At 46.1% G+C, this 22,905-nt stretch overlaps 1 protein-coding gene across 1 annotated transcript in view; it reads right to left on the bottom strand.

Annotated features, from left to right (window-relative positions):
• The window catches only part of GPN1 (GPN-loop GTPase 1), a 117,131-nt gene that overhangs the window by 44,880 nt on the left and 49,346 nt on the right, over nt 1-22,905 (bottom strand). Inside the window, exon 9 of the mRNA XM_086928181.1 lies at nt 16,527-16,673. Within this exon, the coding sequence (XP_086784307.1) occupies nt 16,527-16,673 (147 nt within the window). The remainder of the gene's footprint in view (nt 1-16,526; nt 16,674-22,905) is intronic.

Here is a 22,905-nt window from a genome sequence, read left to right as displayed (position 1 = left end):
CCCACATGTACCTTTTCAGGGACTCTCATATATCGTCCCCCTGGCAGCTCAGGAAACTTTATTAACAGCCTCCCCTCCTCCATAATTAATGGAGTCTATAGTCTCCCAAACTACACTTTGTTGGGGGATCTAAATGTCCATTTGGATGATCCTTCGGACCCTGCTGCCAAGGAACTACTAAAATGCCTAGAGGCTATAGGACTCTCCCAGCGAGTTGATAAACCCACCCATTCCAGGGGACATCTCCTAGATCCCATATTTAGTAACTGTACACAGTTCAAAGTTAACCCTCCCATCCCTCTCCCTTGGTCTGATCATTTTTTGATCCCATTTACCTGGTCACCGCAACTTTTATACATCGCCCCTCCCCTGATATCCCAAAGAGACCGTAAATGGTCAAAGCTCAACCACACACAATGGGCTACTATTCTTGAAACCTCCACTCCTACATGCAACGCCGACCCTATAGTCAGCAATGATAACTTTAATAAGTGGATCTCTCATTCCTTGGACTGTATCCTCCCAATCACAAACCTTAAATTGAAACATAAACCAAGAAATGCACCGTGGTATACTCAGAATATCCATGATATGAAAAGGGAATGCAGGAAATTGGAAAGGAAATGGCGCCTTGATTATTCAGCATCAAATAAAGAGGCTTATCGATTGGCTATAAAACTCTATAAAACCAACATCAAAACCGCGCAATCCATCTACTATGACAACAAAATAAATGCAGCGGCATCACAACCAAAAGAAATCTACCGAATAGCTAAATCCCTCCTAAAAATCCTGGATAAACCTCCAGACCCCCTTAACGCCCAAACCCGCTGCAACGAACAGGCAGAATACCTTCATAGCAAAATAGCCACAATCTATGCATCTTTCCCTCAGGTCCCATCTATTCTTACTGGATCATCAGACACAGCCTCACCTCTTCCGGTCGCCTTGGAGGCTTTTCCACCATTAGAACCCACATTGCTTGAATCCATCATGCTCCAGGTGAAATCCGGATCCCCGGATGACCGAGCCCCAGCACAGTCCTTGCGGTCTGTCACTTCTTCCATCTTGCCTACAATTTCTCACTTAATCAATGCCTCCCTATCCTCAGGCATTGTCCCACCAAGGTGGAAACAAGCAACGGTAAGAGCCCTTTAAAAAAAAAAACAATTTAGACCAGTTAAACCCTGGAAACTATCGTCCAATTTCCTTACTGCCATGGATAAGTAAGATCGCAGAGAAATTCGTAAACACCATTCTTACAGATTTTCTAGAAAGTAACAACTTATTGGACATATCGCAAACTGGGTTTCGACCCATGCATGGGATCGAAACAGCGCTCTTGGCTGTGACAGAGGGAGCCAGAATGATTGCGGACTCCGGCGGCACTGCAGCTATAATTTTGTTGGACCTCAGTGCCGCCTTCGACACCGTAAATCATGACATCCTTCTTCAGAGGATTTCAGATCTCGGAATTGGTTCAAGGGTAAAGGCTTGGATTCATTCCTTCTTATCAGACCGATCTTTCCGAGTCTGTGAGGGAAGTGTGACATCGTCCAGCAAATTACATTTACATGCGTCCCCTTGCTGAGATCATCCGCCCTTTTGGTGTCCAAATTGTATCGTACGCAGACGATACCCAGCTGGTGGTAACACTGAATCATCCATCATCCCAGCCAAGTGACCTAAAGGGCTGCATGGAAGCTATTGGCACCTGGATGTCCCAGTCATATTTGAAATTAAACGGAGATAAAACGGAGCTAATGATATTGGGTAACTCTCCAACAAAATCTATAGACTCCATTTGGCCACCCTCATTAGGCTCTGCGCCCGAACCCAAGGACTCCATCAAAAGCCTGGGAATCTGGATGGATAAGTCACTCACATTAAGCCAACAAGCGGTCAAACTCTCTGCCACTTGCCTGGGTATTGTCATACTTATCCGCAAGATCCTTCCACTCCTCCCTCCAAAAGCAAAACAAATCATGGATCAAGGGCTAATTCTGTCCCGTCTGGATTTCGGGAACGCCCTTTATCTGGGAGCACCCAAATCAACCCTCAATAAACTCCAAGTAATTCAGAATTACGCTGCCCGTACCCTTTTAGGAATTTCCCGTCGTCAGTCGGTGGAAGCAGAACTAAAAACTAATCTCCACTGGCTACCTATCAAGGCAAGAATCGAGTTTAAAAGCTTATGCATTGCTCATCGCGCCTTTTGGAGGAAAGGCGCAGCTCTAAATCACACCCTTATCAATCCATATAATCCTACTCGACAACTTAGATCGATGCATGCCTTCCGAGTAAACAACCCAAGGTTCCAAAGAGCGAGGTGTGGAGGTCGAACCTTCTCTGTAAATTCGGCCAGAACTCCCTCCCCATACCACTTCGTTCTGAGCCCAACCTCCTCTCCTTTCGGAAAAAGCTGAAGACGTTCTTGTTCAATAGATAAAAGTAGTTCCTTTCCCTATACACTCATGCCATCCACTAGCGCTAGGACGCCTGCGGGTAACTATCGCGCTCTATAAAAACTTAATCTAATCTAATCTAATCCGGAACCTTCCATAATCATTGGGCATTGTGCTTCCATGCCGCCTGGTCACCTCCAAGTGGCGAAGACTCTGGCCCCCCTGCTTACAGGTATTCCTCTTCAAGAATCCATTCTTGGATTCCACGTGACTTCTTCACAGGCTTCTCCAGAGGCACCTTCATCAGTCTTCCACTGTCGTCTACGGTAGGTTCCAACGTCAATTCACCTGTATGCACCTGGCTTCCCCAGTGCAGGTAATCTGGTTCCTGGGGCAGCCACCGGTGGGGTGGATCTCCAACCTTCCGTCTTCCAAAGGGTTTCTTCAAGGTCGTCTGGGAAGGGTCCTTCTTTAAAACTGCAACACGCCTTTTCCATTGACTCCCACAGGGCATTCAGCTGTGTTACACTCCGCTTCTGTGGGGTTCCTCTGAACTTACCTTGGGTGGTTCATTATGTTTCCAGCTCCTCTGACTTTTGTGGTCCAAGTATCGTTCTTATTTCCAGTTCGCATTCCACATTCTTAGTACATGGCTTGGTTTCCCCCTGGAGACCAGTGTATATTTGTGCTACTTAATTATTTTGAAGCATTGTTGATATCTCCAGTTAGGAGATATACCAAAATGTTAGTGATTGTGTTACATAATAAAATGGTCTTGTTTTTATGAACGCTGTGTGGTTCTTTTTCATCAAATCTACACCATTGATTAAATGTGGTAAAACAAGCTGCTTTCCACTCCTTCAAGATAAGCCTGAAGGCTGCTCTCCACAGCTACCACTTGGAGAGCTTTCCATGGTTAACAAAGACCATTAAAATCACCAAAAGTGTTGCCTGGATTAGTGCAAGATGCATCAATCCTAAGAGGGTGCACCATATATTAAGCCACCCCCTACACTGGTGTACAGCGGTTGGGATTAAAGACTGCACTTTTTTACCACTTAACGGCTGCTACCAGACAAGAGTAAGGGGGTGGGGGTAGGGATAAACGTGGGTAGGGTGGATGCAGAATTTTTTTTTTAAAAAAACACACACACTTAACTGGGCGGCCACCGTCTCTTTCCTCCGACCTCTCCTTCCACTCTCTGCTCAAAACGCAGCAATGCAGCATTGAGATTGGTCTGAGCCCCATGGATCGGCGCTCAGACGGGGAATGGGAGGAGTTGCATGTTCCTTACCAGGCTATGTAAAGCAAGCCTGGTAGGGGAAAGTTGCAAAGTGCGCTTGGCTGTCTGGCCAGCCCGAGGGCCGGCCAAGCAGTCTTGCGCACTTAAGGAGTGTAAACCACTCCTGTCCCTGATCTGGCTGGTGAGCCCTGCTCTGCGAGCCACTGACTGCATGGTACGTTATTATAATTTTAATTTTCCATTTGAGCAGCGGGGCGACGCATCTGGTTATATGAACAATCACCACTAGCTAGGCACATAATAATACTTTTATCCAATAAGTTCTACTTAACTGTCTGCATTGGCTGTCAAGGGTCGTAGCCCAACCCTTTCTCCAATCTTTGGAAGTTTAGTTCAGTGGGGTAGGTAGGGGCATTACACCACACTGCACCTGGTAAAATGTCTCAGGTTTGTGAGTCCAGTGGGGCTCAATCAAGTACATTGGTGTTAACTTACAGGAACTCTGGACCCTGACAGCCTTTAGGAAACCTAAGACAGCGAGCAACCCTAACAAAGAGCAGCTCTTGGAGATGCTCCTGCAAGATGACCTTCAAACTCCTGATAGGTCAGAAGGGCAGGATAACTTGGGTATAGGTGGTGATGCTTCAGAAAATGAGCAAGGGGTGCCCAACACCCATGACTCTGCTTCTGAGCATATCCAGGAGTCTGAAGACCCTTACAGGAAAACTAATTCCCCAGGGAATCGTTCTAGAGACACAGAGGGAGGCCCTAGAGTTAAGGCCACCTTTATTCCTCCTGGGAGGGTACAAAGAGTTCAGGAGAGGTCCAGGTCCCACTCAGTTAATACAACCTCCTCGGTCACTTCCATAGGGACCTCCATCTCTAGCAAGAGTGAAGATTCTTTAGAAAGGGAATACCACCTTCTCAAACGTGAGAAGGCCAAACTCAGAATCAAGAAAGAACTGTTGGCCCTAGATAAGGAAACCTAGAAGTTCAGAGGGCTCTGAAGAATTTGGGATTAGAAACCTATGGTGGCAGAAGTAGTAACCTAGAGTTAGATAACATTCCCTTGACACTAGGAACCAGAGCAGGATAGTCCCTCGTTATCAGGAGGGTGATGACATTCATAAGGGGATCACTGCTTATAGAGAGGAACTGTAAAGTTCAGAAGGTTCCTAAGGGGCAGTGGGCAGCTATCCTGTGGCTCTACTAAAGGTCGAGACAAACTTGACTTCAAAGGAAGATGTGCACAATTACAAACTCTTAAAGAGTGCCCTCAGATGGGTTTGGATTAACCACTGAGCAATAAAGGGTTACGTTTAGAGAGACACAGAAGACACACACTCAAGACTGGGTAGATTTTGTAGATAGTGCTATTAAGGCTCTGGAAGGCTGGCTTCATGGACGTAATGTGCATGATTATGAAGGACTGTACAATTTACTTGTGCGGGAGCACATCCTTAATAACTGTCAATATCAGCAACTGCACCAGTACCTGGTGGATTGAGTTCTGGCCTTTCCCCAAGAATTGTGAAAAAAAGCCAGATAAGTAGGTCCGCACCAGGGTGAAACAGAAGTCTCATGGAGGTGGTGAACAGAAGAAGCAAGGTTCTTCTAAGGCCCAAGAAAAAGTTGGGTAGAAATCTAAAGCGAAAAAAGAGTCTTATGAAGGTCCCCAAACGTCTTACGCTGGGGGTGGGTCCCAATCCTGCCAGTTACTTCAAGTCTATCACCCATACTACTAATAATAATAATAATAATACTACTGCACCTCCTAGTGCCCCTAGCAATAGCCCTGGTGGTAGCAGTGCCCCACAGAATTTAGCTAGGTTAACCGTGGGTACTGAAATGGGTTCTGGCCTAGTCAGGACACCCACTCAGGCTGTTCTAGTCTGTGATGGTGGCACCGACCTTGCCAACCTTAATGTAAGCCTGATTAACTTGGGCAAATACAGAAAACATGCTCTTGTCACTGCTCAGGAAGCTGTAGCTTACAGGGGCCAGTGTTACTATGGTAACAACAGAGAAACTTGTGTATCTTGAGCAGATGCAATTTCGTCGGATCATTCCATAGCAGATGTCAATCTCATCTGGGGAGGGGTAACTGGTCCAGAGAGAGTTGTGGTATCCCCAGACCTACCTGTGGATAGTCTACTGGTTATGATTAAAAAACTTCAGACTGGTCTGAAGTGGAGTTCAGGACTTATGCAGAGATTATGGGAATTTAAGCCAGTGGCTTTTCTGCCATTAGGGCTCAGGCCGAGTTGGGCACTGAGGGAGCATGGATCCTGAAAAAAATGGAGCAGCCAGCTCCCAGGAGAAGGAGCAGGAAGGGTAAAAATGTAGCCTCCTCCCAGACTCCCAGTGGGAATCAGTCTCCTGAGGGAGATGATCTCAGAACCTGCAAATGAACTGTCCCAGAGGAGCGTGGGGCTGACAAGGCAGAGGTTCTGGGGCAGGAGGACCTTCCAGTGAAGACTTGAGTCTGGAGCAGAAGACCTGCCCCTCACTAGAACAACTCAGACAGCAAGCAGCTGCTGAGGAAACAGGGAATGTCAGTGGGTCCCATAGGACTTATTGGGAAGGTGGGCTTCTGTATTCCTAGAGTAGAGACCCCAAGCCTTGTGCCACCAGGCGGTTAGTCATACCTCAGAAGTTCAGGGGTTTCCTATTGATCCTGGTACACAACATTCCTCTTGCAGGACATCTAGGACAAAGCAAGACTTGGGACAGGCTTGTCCCTCACTTTCACTGGTCCCACACGTCTGAACACCCCAGGGAGTTTTGTTGTTCCTGTGTCACCTGCCAAGCCAGTGGTAAGTCTGGTCACACTGCAAAGGCCCCCTTAATCCCACTACCAGTGGCTGAGGTTCTCCTTGAGAGGGTAGGGATAGACATTATAAGTCCCTTAAAAACCCCAACACCATCTGGACATAGTTTTATCTTAGTGGTGGTGGACCATGCCACTAGATATCCAGAGACTAATCCCCTTAGATCCACTACAGCTCCTGTGGTGGCCAGGGCACTCCTCGGAATAAATTACTGAGTTGGGTTCCATAAGAAGGTCTTGTCAGACAGAGGTACTAACTTCATGTCTAGCTACATCACTGCTGTGTGGAAAGAGTTTGGTGTTTTCCAAACTAGTTGGCCAGTCAGTTCAGCTGCTGTATGGAAAGTTCCAGGGTGATCAGTCAGGCGGCGGCCAAGAAAAAAGGAGGGGGTCCGAAAACACATTTCCCCCAAGCATTTTCACATACGGATTTTAGACACGACTACAGCCCGAACCGCTGAATGTAATTACACCACATTTGGAAGAAAGCTAGACATTGGCCCAGAAAGAGTGTTTTTGTAATATGGTGTAAATATGTTCAGTATTTTTGGAGTTATTGAAGTTAAAATATTTATGTATGAGACGCGGATCTGTCACGGATCCTCCGCAGATCTGGCAGATCCATGCGCCCAGAGAAATGCTGTGATTGACTGGCTGCCACTTAAGAGGAAAGTTGCGACCATCATTTTGTGCATTGGGACACAGTTCCCAGGGGGGAAAATAAAATGTAAAAATGATAGATGGGAGTCAGGGTAGAGGTACTCTGACCACACGGGACTAATGGAAGGGTGTGGCGGGGGACCCCTCATAGGCAAGAAATTGTCCAAAAAAAATTGTTTTAGCACGCGAGGATCTGTGGATCCTCATAAATCTCTGTGGGTTCTAGTGGATCCTCATAAATCTCTGTGGATTCTAATGGATCCAGACCCCATTAAAAAAAAATAACCCATACATCCACTCACAGACCCACACACCTACTGACACTCATTCACTCACAGACCCACAAAACCACTCACACATCCACACAGCCACTCGCGCACCTACATACACACCAAAACGACCACTAGCACACCCACTCAAGACACCCATCCAGCCACTAACACAACCATAGTTATTCACACACCCACACACCAACAGTAATACACTTATAGAAATTGCAATAGCATATGTTTGCATTACATGAGTTGTTGTTTTAGTATTGAATGTGTGCAATATAACGGGCAGACCCCTTATTCGTTTGAGGATTGGTGACAGATCCGCGAATACATAAAATAAATTAGTTTGAAAAATTAAAGACCAAGTGCATGGCATTTATAGAAAAACTACATAAGTTACCTTACTTAATATATAATAAGAATAAATGTGTGAATACAATTTATTTAAAAACTTGAGAAAACATTTTAGTAAACTGAACTTATGGGGTAAATCGTAGTATAATTTATATAAACTAAGAACTGTGAAATTCACAACAAACAAAAAAAACAAAGATTATAGTTAGGAAATAGATTGAGAAATTTACTGATAATAAACAAAGATTACAGGGACGTTATCGCTCAATTCAGATTTTACACACACAAAACCATAGAAATTCAGCATTTCTAGTTATCTCAAGTAACTAGAACTTGTGCCCTATGTAAGCTATAACTCGCGCTCTCACCATGCCCTGCTAATTACCCCACATATTACATCACCCATGCTATCTTCTATGACATCATTGATAATATCACTAACTTTTGAAGTGAAATTATTGGTGAGAAAACTTTGCATGGCAGGGTGCCTCTCTCCAGTCACCCCCTATACTTCTGTTTTACCCTCTCCTACTCCCTGTTTTACTCTGTTCCACTGACATGTCCAGGTCTTTGTAAAAATAGCAGCATTGGATAAGGTACTCATGTTGAGCCAGTAATGAGCAAGTCAGAGCACAGTCTCTCTTTCTGCTCGAGGAAGGGACAATGTAGTCTTTTTCTGGGACAGCTTGATTTTAGGGGTCAAGGTTTCGGTTTCAATACACACTGGGTATGGTAGGTAGAAAATGTATTGGGGTGTGATAATGTAAATCTTGCCTGAATCATTTTCACATAGTCCATGTAATCGTGTGTTAGCAGTCACATACATACCCCAGAATGTCGTCAACCGTTTTGCTCCAATATGAATATCTTTCTTGACTATCTAAACCTTCAGGTGGCCCGGAAACCAAAGAACTTAGGGTTGTACTTTTGAACATTTCCTAAAAGTGCATTGTCGTTTTCAAACTTGGTAAGGAAAAGTGGAATTTTAGGAGAATAATTAAAGATGTATTGTGTGCATGAATGATATCTTCTCCTCAAGGATGCCCTGTGCTTCCTCTGGGAGAATAACCTGCCACCTGCTAATTAGTTGTTTCTCTCATAATTAAGCTAAATTGACTTGTCATTTTCCAGTGAAAGCCCTGGTCAGTTGAAAAGACAATTGCCTTTGATCTTTTCCAATGCTGCCTGCTATTTTGCATTAAATATTAACTATACTTTAGGTTTCCCGAGATGTTGGGTTTTATTTTTAACAGAGGTTTATAATATTGAAAATAAGTTACTCACCTGTAACCGCAGTTATCCAGAACTGGTCTTTCATAGATTCACATGCTGGAATAATTCCCCTTCGTCGAAGTGGGAGTGCCACTGTACCATAATCAAGCAGTATGTAAAACCATCATTGGCTATATTGCACTAGGCCTTCAGTTTAATAGCCTAACTATGTCATTTTTTTTAAAAAAAAGGTCCAAACTTGAAACTATGACCTATCAGGTGACAGCACCCTCTAGAACAATCCCAAGTGAGGCAGAGTCCCTCAGATTTTCAAGCACAAGTGGGAAAAACCCTAGCTTTAAGGGGAGTCTCTAGGAGGAGGAGGGTGGGTCACGTGTAAATCTATTAAAGATACCAATACTGGATAACCGCAATCACTTACTTTCTTATCCAGTATTGGATATTTCATAGATTCACATGCCTTAATTAGAATAGCAAGCATTATTGTAGGTCATTGAAGTGCCCTTCTTCCTCAAAATCATAGAAGAAACAGTTGGACTGTTTAACAGATATAGGGAGTTGTTATCTGGTTGCCACTCTTTCCATGAGGTAATGGAATCCTCCGAGGTCTGTGGGAATGACAGTCATCCCAGTCATCTAACGGAGGTTGAGGCTCAGAAATATCACCTTCCTCCCTGTCGTTATCAGATGACGAAGGATCGTCTCTCTGAGGTGCTGCTATATGGGAAGCGGGTGTCATTCTAGGAGAGGCGGGCAGAGGGAAAGGTGCTGGAATACGAGTGTCACTGTGTGTGGTGATAGTGCCCCTGGTTGCTCCTCAGCCATGGAGTAACAAAACTTGAGGGGGCCCCCCTGAAAAGTGCAGATAGGCCCCCCTCCAGACTTAATCAAGAGGCCTCAGACCACAGTACTGTGCTCAGGGGGCAGCCCGCTCCTGATGGGCTGTGGGGGCCTATGTTACGCCACTGCTCCTCAGGAGGGCGTGGAAAACGTATCATATAGTCAATGAGCATAGTCTGAAGATCCTGAACTAAGGATCTGGGCACTTGTATATTATCCTGCCTAGTTGGAGGACCAGGCTAATATCCAAAGGGTTCATAATGTCCTAGAGGATAATAATGTTGATCATCATTAAAATAGTCATCCTCATACTGGCATTTAACATGGAGCTCCGAAGGGCTGCGAGATGGTCCAAAGAGGCCGTCATTATCAGATTCCTCAAGGTAAGTGGCTGGGAGGCTAAAGTGAGACCTTACTAGGTAAAGTAACCTCAGGACATATTGTCCTGGATATTTTTGCAATCTTAATCCTCGTTGAAGGTGTCGTCGTCATCAGAAAGTATCTTGTCTGGCCGTCGTAGTAGACCTCGTCGACGGGACCATCGATGGGGTTAGCGTCAACAGTGGTGGTGCCTTTGACAGGGATTTGACAGAGGATTTATGCCTTGTCGACAGGTTGGAGTAGAAGGTTTGAGGGCGGTCTCTATCTCTTTTAGAAGGTGTAGATGGCTATGATGAGGCTGTCTCTGAGGAGAATTGTTTTTGCTTCTCCTTTTTCATTGAGTCCTTAGCCTAATGATGAGTCTTCAAAGATTTTCTGGTCTCCTCAGAAGTTCCTTCATGGGACCGAGCTCCCTTATCAGACCTAGACAATTTGTCACTGTCATCCTCAGAAAATATTCTCAGAGTTTTGGCTTTCTAAAGCACAAGAGTAGCCTCCTTTCCTTGTCCCTCAAAGATTTTGAGGAGAAAGTGTGATAGATCTTGCACTATTCTACCTCATGGTGGGGGCGCAGGCAGTAGAGGCAATCTTTAAGTGCTATCCCCAAGTACCTTTTTCTTTCCACAGATTTTGTAGTGACAGAAAAGGCCTTTTCTGTCAGACATTGTAGCAGTAGTAAGGTTTAGAGGTTTTCTCAGGAAAACTGAGCAGAGCTCAGGAAGACTCCTTTCAAAACAACGTGCGGAGAAAATCTGAGGGACTCAGTCTGTCTTAGGAGTGTTCTAGAGGGTGCCAAAACCGGATTGGTCCTAGTTTTCAAGTTTAGCCTTTTTTAAAAAGGACATCAACAGGATATTTAACTAAACAACTAGTGCCATTATAGCCTATTATGGTTTTACATACTGCTTCAATGATATGGAATGATTCAAGCATGTGAATCTATGAAAAATCCAATACTGGATAACTGGGGTATTACAACTGTGTCTGAAAGTCAAACTCTCTTCTGAGACTGCTACTAGGTGCTGATGGTGCAGTTATTTGAAGTGTTCATTAAAATAACAAAACCGGTTTATTAGTAGACCGCATGTTCGCCCCCAAGGGAGTCTCTTTGTACTAGTAACAGATAAAGCATGCTTATCGTTAAACATTTCCATGATATTCATTTTATGGACCTTTTATTTATTCATTTGTAAAGCGCCAGAATCGACCCACGAAGGGGTATCTCTGCGCTTGAGCTGGCGGTATATGGAGGACTATCTGCTGCAAATCAAAAACAGAAGAGAGAAGTCCTGATCTGTTTCCTGAAATGGAGTTGACCCGTGCACTCAGTTGAAAAGGAAGCATATTCCAATAGCGAGGGCCCAGATAAGATAGAGACTTCCCGCCCAGTCTAGCCCTTTTGATTCTGGGTACCTCAAGTAGGGATTTGGATCCTGAACGGAGTGACCTCCGAGGTGTATAACGAATGGATTTGTCGGCAAGATAGGTAGGACCGAAGTTGGACAGGGCCTTATGTATAATGCAGAAAACCTTGAACTTCACTTGCGCCCGTATCGGGAGCCAGTGGAGCTGATATAGCAGGGGGCAGGAAGCAGTCCTGGGAGGGACATTGAGGATCAGGCGCAGCAAACCCAGCGTATGAAAACAGGAGCCGGTTGTCTGGGCAGCGTGCTCCTTCAAAGTAAGGGCCTGTTCAAGGCGGACGCCGAGATTTTTGACACAGGTTTTCGGAGTTGGGGGGGTGCCCTGATCATTTGGCCACCAGTTAGGGGTCCATAATAATTGGGCCTCACCGAAAAGCATGAGCTCAGTCTTTCCCACATTGCACTGAGGGAAATTGCTCCTCATCCATTGTGAAATAGTTCTCATAAAGGATGAGAAGGTCTCCTGCACTGATGGAGTAAACTTTTCGAAAGGGAAAAGCAGCTGAGTATCGTCAGCATAGGAGATGGGAATAAATCCACACATCCTTAACAGGTTGGCCAAGGGAGCCACATAGATATTAAACAAAGTCGGGCTCAGGCAGGAGCCCTGAGGTACTCCCTTGGTCAGTGCTGTTGATGCTAAACGATATGGGCCATGGTTAACGACCTGCGAACAAGAAGATAGAAAACTCGTCAGCCACTGAAGAGCAGAGTCTCCGAGTCCAATCTCCTCCAGTCTCCTGAGCAGTATCTGGTGGGATACAGTGTCGAACGTGGGGGATAGGTCCAACAGCACCAGAATCGTGGAATGGCCCCTATCTAGAGTTTTCCTGTTATCGGTGACCACTAGTAGGGTTTATTCTGTGCTGTATTTAGGCCAAAAGCCTGACAGAGAGGAGTCCAGGCGTGACATGTTTGGAGAGATGTTTGTTTATATGTTTCTCCAATAACTTGCTCTGGAAAGGGAGGAGATAGATGGGGCAGAGATTAGAAAGCTCAGTCGGCGGGCCTTGATGTTCTTGCGGATAGGCATGACCTGTGCTGCTTTCCATTCTAAACGAACAAGGCCCTCTTTCAGGGAGAGATTGCAAAGATGCACAATGGAAGGGGACAGTTGACAGGCAAGGGAAGTGGTGATCTTGGCCGGGATGGCGTCCAGAGGGGAGCCTGATTTTACAATGCAGTTCAGTGACTACCTGTGTAACCGGGGGGACATTTTCCAGTAATTGAGTAGATATCTGCGCAGGCACATCAGGAGGAGTAGTAGTTGTAGAACGGTCCCTGACAAAACTATTTTATCATAAATGAGTTCTATTTTCTGTGTAAAATAAGTTCCGATGTCATTACACAATCTTTGTGTAGGAACTACTGAGTTCTCACAAGCTTTAGGGTTAGTAAAGAACTGGAGAATGCAATATAACACTTTGGAGTCATTATGAGCCTGATCCAGTTGCAGTGTTACGTGAGCTTTGCATGCCGCCCTAATTTTCCCATGGTAATCCGCCAGAGTGGCATAAAACCGATCTCTGTCTTTCTCATCATGGGTAAAACGCAATCTTTTTTCATGCTTCCGGCAAACTTGTTTCTGAGCTCGAAATTGGGGGAAATACCTGGCTTTCTGAGGGCGCTTGGAAATGACGGGGAGAAACTTCAGTGGTGCTAGCTGATCAATAGCACTAGAAACAGTCAGATTGTATTTGGCGAGGGCATCCTCTATGTTGTCTGAAACCGAGATCAGTGGCTCTACAAAAGAGGCTTGGAAGGGTGACTCTCTTCCATTGCCTGCAAAGATGGTGGGTAGCAGGGCTAAGGCTATTTGTCTTCCTTGGGGCCTGAATGGAAAATTCAATTGACGCATGGTCAGAGTGGCATAAAACCGATCTCTGTCTTTCTCATCATGGGTAAAACGCAATCTTTTTTCATGCTTCCGGCAAACTTGTTTCTGAGCTCGAAATTGGGGGAAATACCAGGCTTTCTGAGGGCGCTTGGAAATGACGGGGAGAAACTTCAGTGGTGCTAGCTGATCAATAGCACTAGAAACAGTCAGATTGTATTTGGCGAGGGCATCCTCTATGTTGTCTGAAACCGAGATCAGTGGCTCTACAAAAGAGGCTTGGAAGGGTGACTCTCTTCCATTGCCTGCAAAGATGGTGGGTAGCAGGGCTAAGGCTATTTGTCTTCCTTGGGGCCTGAATGGAAAATTCAATTGACGCATGGTCAGACCATGGCAGTAGCTGTGGGGGTTCACAAGAAACATTGGGAGAGTTGGAGAAAATAATATCCAAAGTGTGGCCGGCTATATGCGCAAGGCCCTCGTTAAGCTTGGTTAACCTCAATAGGGCTAGATCCGCCAGAAGTGTCCCTGCGTCCACATTAGAGGTACACTCACTATGTATGTTGAAGTCGCCCAACAGTAAAAAAATTGTTGCTCGCGATCACATGAGGAGCGATTAACTCAGTGAGTTGAAGAGAGAATTCAGTTAGAGGGCCAGGGGGTTGATAGACTAGGGCCCCCCTTCCAGCTCATTTGGGACGAGAGGTCTATACGAAAGACCATAACTTCCATGGTCGTGTCACTACGTTGTTCTAATATGGTGACCTTGATGCTGTCTCTATGTACTATGGCAAATACACCCCCCGCCTTTAATTGTCTATCCATCCGAACAAGCCTAAATCCCTTAGGCAAAGCAAGGGTGATGGAGGGGACGGAATGGGGCTTCAGCCAAGTTTCGGTCAGGAACCCAAGATCAGGCTGCACAGTGGAGAGGAGATCCCAGACCTCGGTAGAATGCTTGGGAAGAGATTTTACATTACACAGTAGACTTCTCCACCCCAGCTGATAATTGTTGGAACGTTTGCCTGTATTGGTTATGGGGAATCCTGAATTAAAACGTTCGGCAATAGCAGGTATATTAGCAGAGGCATAACGAGGGGCCCCATATGTTAGTACTTTCTCGTCAAAGGTGCCCTGAAACCAGCAAGTTAGGCATGAGAAAGGGCCCTCCGGAGATGTCCAGGTGTCAAACCGACCAGCGAGGCAGGGATTAGATCTCATCTCCAGCAACTCTTTGATAGAGTATACCAAGCTCAGTGGGGGGGCCATGGTCTGTCGCAAATTGGCCTGGGTCCCTGGCTCCTGGCGACTCGTGGACGGGCGCAGACTGGCTTGCCTTTGGCGCGCCCGCTGCGTGTGTCCGCTGCGCAACAAGATTAGCATCCGGTTTTATAGAGGGGGTTGTGCCACTAGAGCGCTAACCTCCCTCTTTACCGGAAGTGAGACAAGCCTCCCTCCATGCAACCGAGCCAGCCTCGCGGTGTACTGGGGAGAAGGGGTCAGAAGCAAAGTGCAGGTAAGTGAACAGTTTGACCATAAAACATTAAAGCATAAAAATTGTGCAGTCACTGAAGTTAAAAGACAGACTTCACAGCATCACAATCACGCCACACTGCCAGCACACTTCCGCTCGTGGCGAGATTAGCATCCGGTTTTATAGAGGGGGTTGTACCACTAGAGCGCTAACCTCCCTCTTTACCGGAAGTAAGACCTGCCTCCCTCCACGCAAATGAGCTAGCCTCGCGGTGGACCAGGGAAAAGTGGTAAGAAGCAAAGTGCAGGTAAGTGAACAGTTTGACCATAAAAAATTAAAGCACAAAAATTATAAAAATTGTTCAGTCACCTTGGAAGGATGAAAAGCTGATTGGACCCACTGTGACAATGCAGTCAAAAACAGAACCAGGAATGGTTGCATTAGTGCACTGAGCCACCATTCCTGGTATCAAAACATCCCATTAAAGTGTGCACAATAAACATTTTCTTTTTTACTCTAACAAGCCAGATGATAAGTGAGCAAAAAATATGCGAACCGCATTGGAAGATGCCAGCTCGTTTTCTGCAAGTTCCACAAATGGTGCTATGGGTGAGAATAATCCTGAATATTCTAGTCCCTATCCAAAACACATTTGCCATTTGTGAGGTGAACATATCATGGCCTCACTATCCTACAATAAATTTTTTTTAAATGGCAGGGACAACAATAGAGTCAGAATATTACGAATGAAAGAGTTATCTGCTCTGCTGAGACACCCCCACTACAAATATCCACTATTACGAGAAGCTAGAAATAAAATATGGGATACTGAAACAAACACGATAAAGTATTTTGAAAAACAGACTAATACTTGGCACAAAATATAGAAATTATGACTTTCAACATAAAACAAATGTAGGAACAGTAGAGAGCATTAGATATTGTTATTTAGCACTTGTATACCAAAGATCTGCTATGTGCATGGCATAGCAGCGCTTCTCAGAGTTGCTTGTTCACTTGCCATTTTAGACATTATGGGCATGGGCCTTCAACTTCTAAACTTGACCCATGCGAGTGAGCACTGAACATGTAGTGGGAAAAACCATTTGCTCAAGTTACACTTCATAATTATGTTTATAAAATAATATATCACAGTCTACAATTCAGTTTACACTTTAAGAGTAGGGGTTCATATTCAATACTGCTCAAATAAAAAGAGCTGTGGCTTATTGAAAAAAAAAAGTATATCAAATTAAGCTAGGCACAAAATTGGCAGAGATCCAACTACTAGTGTAACAAAGAGTCTGGCATACATTAAAATAGCTTATCAAAATCATAAAACTGAAACGTTTTAGAATTGTTGTCCCATTAGCAGTGTTTTCATAGTGAGACCTTAATATACGAATATTTTGCATGTTATTCCAGTATAAGATGGGTGTCTGGTCACATGAAGTATGGCATATCCCACATTCCTTAATATGATTAACTTCAAGAGATGCACCCATTTATTATCCAAACCTTACCTGCACTTTCACAGAGATTTCAGACAGAAGGCAAAGTGTAAAAACCTACCCTGAGTGAACTGTAAAACTCATCCAGGACCAAGCTCATCGAGCGAGTCAGGTTACTGACGTAACTTGTCTCCTGGTTCAGCGCATCTTGGAAGGTTTCAAAATCGGTCATCCACTCAACGGCAAAACTGTGATCAATTATATCGGTCTGTAGATAACAAAATAAAACATGAGTACAAGCCAACTCAAAACAGGTTTTAAAGCCTCGACCCCTTGATGATCTAACAGCATGCCCTGTTTATAAGAATCTCAACAAATAAGGTGATTAATTAAATCCTTGAATTGAGCCAAGCCACTGATATCAGTCGGGCCGCATTCCAGCCCATCATTTGTCGTCCACATTGCCACCATAGACAGAGGGCTGCCTAATGCAAATAAGTACAGGCTCTGCTCAAGGGAACAGTCCATCTCAAACTGCTAGGCAAGGCAACACAAGCAACACCAGACTAGTTTCAGACTACTTTTGGCCTGGTCGTTGGAGTGTTACTTGAATCCTGTTGCACAGTGAGTACGAGACCCAAGTTTAACCATAATTGCAAAATTCTGTATTACATTGTATTCCTCTGTTTCCAAGAATAAAAATTCTCGTTAAGATGCACACGGTCTACCACACTCTGAGAGACAAGAAGCCTTTACTGTAACACTTTAAATTCCCTGGAACACCTCTTTTATCACACGCAACCAAACGAACCTCTGCAGAAGGCCGAACCATTCGAAAGAATTAACTCAACTTTCGACTTGCTTAGGAAGGGGTTTTACTGATTGACTCCATCCTATTTGTCAACTGGTGTAACCACTACTTCATCCTTTCCTATCTCTCCTCCAAAACATCCCTTACCAAGGTGTAAGTCAGAAAATATGGTTTGAAGACACTAAACATATCAGCCCCAATATGCTTGCCTCAGAAATAAGATCTCAACTCCAACCCCTGACTGATGCAATCAGCAACCTTCTGGATTAATCATTACAAGGAAACTGTGGGCATTATAATGGATACATTTGCATGCATGAAACTGGAGGCAAATAAAAATGTCTTTGCAGTGGTATGAACAAGAACCCAGTGAAGAGAGAAGACAGCTTAGATCACTTGGAAGAGAAAGGAGACAAAATCCCTCAACACAGATTTTGACTACATTTCACAAGAAAATGAGTTACGAAAGGAGCGATTTTAAGGGAAAAACGTCCTTCTCCAGATCTCAACTAGAACAGGGAAGAACCAGCCCGAGAACATTCTTTGAAATTATAAAGAAACAAACCAGACATACAACTAAAGAAGCCATCAACAACTGAGAGGAAAGATGCCACGGGCTATCTAACTTATTTGCAGATGAGATTAAAAAGATTGAACAATCAATTTCTAATACTTTAACTGACTGTCAAACTTACTCTTCCAACCCAAAGACCAACCCATTCTAGACTGAGTTCAGAGAAATCGATAACTGTTTAATTACCCAGACTATAGCTAGCAAGACACACTTTTTGGACACAATCACACCTTCCTTAATTAAAGAAATCACCACACACATCTCCACTTATTGGGCTCAATTGATCTATTTCTCCCTAATCAAAGGAAAAGTCCCAGTGTCTGAAAGTTGGAAAAGTTACTCCATCCTGAACAAAAACAAGAAGATGACACAGATGAACCGAACAAATTCCAACCAGTAACCAAATGTCAGTTTGTTTGGCAAACAAATCTTAAATGTGTCTCATCTCTCTCAATACATTAATGATCACCTCCAACTAGACTAGGGATACTCAATATATAGTCTGCCTGACCTTTACATATGGCCCTCAATGAACAGCAGCTCTGGGCTGCTGTTTACTTGACAGCACTAACCTTCAGAAAAATGTTAAACAAACAGACAGGCATTTAGTAACACTTTACCTGAAGCAAAGGAAACAAGGCATAGCAAATATCTTGCACCACTTAGCTGCAGGAACACCATGTGTAAAGACATCATGCAATAAGCATGTTCGCAATAAGATCAAGTCTCTTCAGAGTTAAAAAAAGAACATGTTACTTACCTTTGGTAACGCGCTTTCTGATGGACACTCAACTGTAGATCCCTCAACCTTTATAATTTCCCCAAGCACCAAACTGGATGTAGGAGGTTTTTCAACCTAGCCTGTGCACGTCAGTAAGGGGCATTGTGCAGCTCTTTGTTGACTCCACTCTGCCCCAGACAGCTGGACCTGCATATAAACGCCACCCAAGAGGCAAGTTGATGTTAGTTTCTTTCTTGACACTATCCGTGCCATGGGACGCAGAGGTCAAAAACCAATTTTTGCCAGTGCACAAATCTTTAATTTGGGGGCTTTTAGATGAAAAACAGTTAATTCCAAAGAACTGGAAGGTGTTGAGGAACCTGCAGGTAGAGTATCCACCAAAAAGATTTACCAAAAGGTAAGTAAAGCACAAGTTTATACTTGTGTAACGATATATCTGTAAGAGACATTAGTTAGTGATAGATTCCTTACCTTAGAATATCCCCAGGCGTCAGACTGGATCCGGAAATTTTTTGAGTAGCAGTACCCATGCGCGTCGGTAGGCGTCGTCTGTGGCTCCGGGTCAGTCGTCGGCGCCGTGATGATGTCATCGGAGTACTTAGACGCCGCCTCCGCGCGCTGACATCAGTTCTTGTACACAGCTTTTCTGCGCCAGAAACGCAGAGCCATGATAAAAACCAACACTGGTGCCATGAAACTAGGGCCCTGAAAGGGGATGACCTTAACCCTAGATATCGGTTCGCAGAACGGGGAGGATGGGTCGGTCGGCAAGGAATCTATCACTAACTAATGTCTCTTACAGATATATCGTTACAGAAGTAGTAACTTGTGCATCTGAAAGAGACACGTTAGTGATAGATTCCTTACCTTGGAATAGATACCTCAGCAATACCAACCCCGGTGTTTGTTCTGCGAACCAATAATCACACCAGAAAGTCCTGGAGGACGGAACAGCCAAAGAATCCATCCCTCCGGACTTGGCTGTCCAGGCAGTAGTGTCTTGCGAACGTGTGCAGCGAGGCCCACGTAGCTGCCTGACAAATGTCCTGCAAGGGGACTCCTCGGCCCAGGACCGTAGTAGTCGCTGTGGCCCGAGTGGAATGGGCCCTCAGCCCAACAGGAGGTTCCTTTTTAGCCAAAGAGTAGCACGCCTGGATGCACAACACGATCCACCGAGAGATGGTCCGCTTGTGCACCGCCCGTCCTTTCTTAGCGCCCACGTAACCAACAAAGCTACCTGTAAAACAAAGAACTGAGTTCAAAACTGGATGTATTATTTTCAAAGCCTTGCAGGACACTGGTCCAAAATTTATTAGGAATCTTGTTTCTAGGTACAATCCATCTTTAAACCTTCGCTCTGCGCATAAAAGCTTTTTGGTTGTTCCTTCCTTTAAGAAAAAACGGATGGGGGGTAACTGTTTTGATCATCTTGCAGCCATCTTTTGGAATTCCCTCCCCCTGCCTATAAGACAGAGCCCTGATCTTCTTACTTTTAGACGCTCTCTGAAGACTTGGCTTTTTAAACAGGCTTACTGTTAGAGTAATTGGCTTTTTAAACAGGCTTACTGTTAGAGTAATTACTAGTGTTATGTTTTTCTCCGATAGCGCCATGAAGCCTACGGGCGTACGTGCGCTTAATAAGTAAATTTTAACACAACATAATATAACAAAGAGTTGGTCATCCACCCGGAACTGGCGTATGCTATCCAGATAGTAAGAGAGCGCACGTTTTGGGTCCAGACGGTGGAGCCTCTCTTCCTCTTTCGAGGGATGCGGAGGTGGAAAGAAGGTGGGCAAGGTGATAGACTACCCGATGTGGAAGGCTGTGACTACCTTGGCCAGGAAAGAGGGTTTCGTCCGTAACACAACCTTGTCCGGATGGACAGAAAGGAAAGGAGGTTTAGAGGAAAGAGCCTGGAGCTCACTCACTCTCCTGGCAGAGGTGATGGCAACCAGGAAAGCAGTCTTAAGTGTAAGAAGACTGAGAGGACCGTTATGAAGCGGCTCAAAGGGAGCGCACATCAGCTAAGTTAGAACCAGGTTCAAGTCCCACTGGGGCATCACGAAAGGAACAGGAGGGAAAATATGAGTGATGCCCTTTAAGAATCTGTTAACAATCGGGGACTTGAACAAAGAAGGCTGATCAGGTAGCCTTAAGAAGGCGGAAAGGGCAGAAAGGTAGCCCTTGATAGTGCCCAGAGCAGAGCCCTGCTGGGCAAGAGAAAGAATGAAGAGGGGAACCTCAGAAAGGGGGGCAGAGAGTGGATCCATAGCCTTTGCTGTGCACCATGCCACAAATCTGTTCCACCTGCAGGCGTATACCGACTTTGTGGAGGGACGCCTGGCTGCCAGAATTCCATTACATACTTCAGGAGGCAAGTCAAATGGCCTCAACTGTCGCCGCTCAATCTCCAAGCATGGAGGTGGAGACTGGACAGGTTCGGGTGGAGGACCGTGCCCTGCTGCTGCGACAGAAGGTCCTCCTGAAGAGACAGACGAATCGGGGGATCGACAGACATGCTAAGTAGCTCTGGATACCAATATCTTCGTGCCCAGTCCAGAGCCACAAGGATAACCTGGGCCCGGTCGCGCCTGATCTTCTTCAGCACTCTGGGCAGAAGTGGTATAGGCGGAAAGGCGTACAACAGACCGCAACTCCACTCGTGACGAATAGTGTCTCCGAGCGAGTGCTGCCTTGGAAATTCCAACGCGCAGAACTAATGACATTGCGCGTTCTCTTCTGTGGCGAATAGATCTAACCAAGGCTCTCCCCACTGCTGAAAGAGGCCTTGCGCCTCGTCCGAGTTCAGACGCCATACGTGATCCATCATGCACAGACGGCTGAGTTCGTCCGCCCTGGCGTTCAGGGAACCTGCCAGGTGTTGAACCACCAGGGCCACGCCCTGATGTTCAAGCCACTGCCAGAGGCGCAGAGCCTCCTGGCCTAGGGTCCACGACCCCACCCCGTCCTGTTTGTTGCAGTACCACATGGCGGAGGTGTTGTTCGTGAACACCTGCACTACACTCCCCCGGACAGAGGGGAGGAATGCCTTCAGTGCAAACCGGATCGCCCACAGCTCCAGAAGGTTGATGTGGAGCTGGGACTCCGCCGGCGACCAGAGGCCTTGGATCTCCGCCTCTCCCATGTGGCCCCCCCAGCCCTGGAGGGACGCATCCGTCACAACCACGTGCTCCGGGTGGGGTAGGGAGAGGGATCTGCCGCTGACCCAATCGCGGTCGGTTAGCCACCACTTCAATTGTCTTGCAGTGCCCTCCGAGATGAAGACATGGTCAGACAAGTTGCCGACCAGGTCTTGTCCATGTCAAGTTGCTGGGCCCACTGAAACTTCAGGTCCCACTGCGGAGCCCGCATTCGCCACCGGGCGTGATGCACCAGAAGGATGCAGGAGGCCATCAGCCCCAGAAGCCGCAGCGTCAACCTGACAGACTCTGGATAAAGGCTGAAAGATAGGAATCAGAGCCTGAATATCCCGAACCCGCTGTTCGGGAGGATAAACCCGAAACTGCGCAGAGTCTAGAACTGCTCCGATGAAGAGGAGCTTCTGAGAGGGACACAGGTGTGACTTTGGCACATTGATGGAGAACCCCAGCAGGTGCAGGAGGTCCGCCGTAGTCTGGAGGTGGCTGATGACTGTCTGGGGCGAACCCGCCTTCAACAACCAGTTGTCGAGGTAGGGGAAGACTGAAACCCCTAACCTGTGCAGATGAGCTGCGACCACCGCCATCACTTTCGTGAACACCTGTGGGGCGCTGGTAAGGCGAAGTGGAGCACGATAAACTGAAAGTGCTTGTGGCCTACTGTGAACCGCAGGTAACGCCGCTGGGCCGGCAGGACGGGGATGTGAAAATAAGCGTCCTGCAAGTCCAACGCTACCATCCAGTCTCCAGGGTCTAGGGCAGCTAAGACCTGAGCCAATGTCAGCATCTTGAACTTCTCCTTCCGGAGGAAGCCGTTGACGTTTCGTAGGTCCAAGGTAGGGTGTAGGCCCCCTTTGCCCTTCTTGGGTACCAGAAAGCAGTGGGAGTAACAACCACACCCTACTTCTGGCCCAGGAACGCGCTCGATGGCCCCCTTGGCCAAGAGGGCCGTAACTTCCTACTGCAGAAGTTTCAAGTGCTCCCCCGACAGGCGGTAGTACTAAGGGGACATGGCTGGAGGGGACGTCTCAAAGGGGAGGGGGTAGCCCCTTCGGACGATTTGCAGCACCCACCTGTCCGATGTGACAGTGCGCCGGTGGTGACGGCGAAACCTGCCCCCCACTGGCGTCACATGGGCCTGAAAGCTCGGACTAGGAGGGTTTTGAGGCGGATGCTGCAGGGGTAGTTGTGGACTGGCCTCGCCGTTGTGCCTG

The sequence above is a fragment of the Lissotriton vulgaris genome, chromosome 6, assembly GCF_964263255.1.
Source record: "Lissotriton vulgaris chromosome 6, aLisVul1.2, whole genome shotgun sequence".
Taxonomy (NCBI): Eukaryota; Metazoa; Chordata; class Amphibia; order Caudata; family Salamandridae; genus Lissotriton; species Lissotriton vulgaris.
This window is presented reverse-complemented; position numbering and strand designations above follow the sequence as displayed.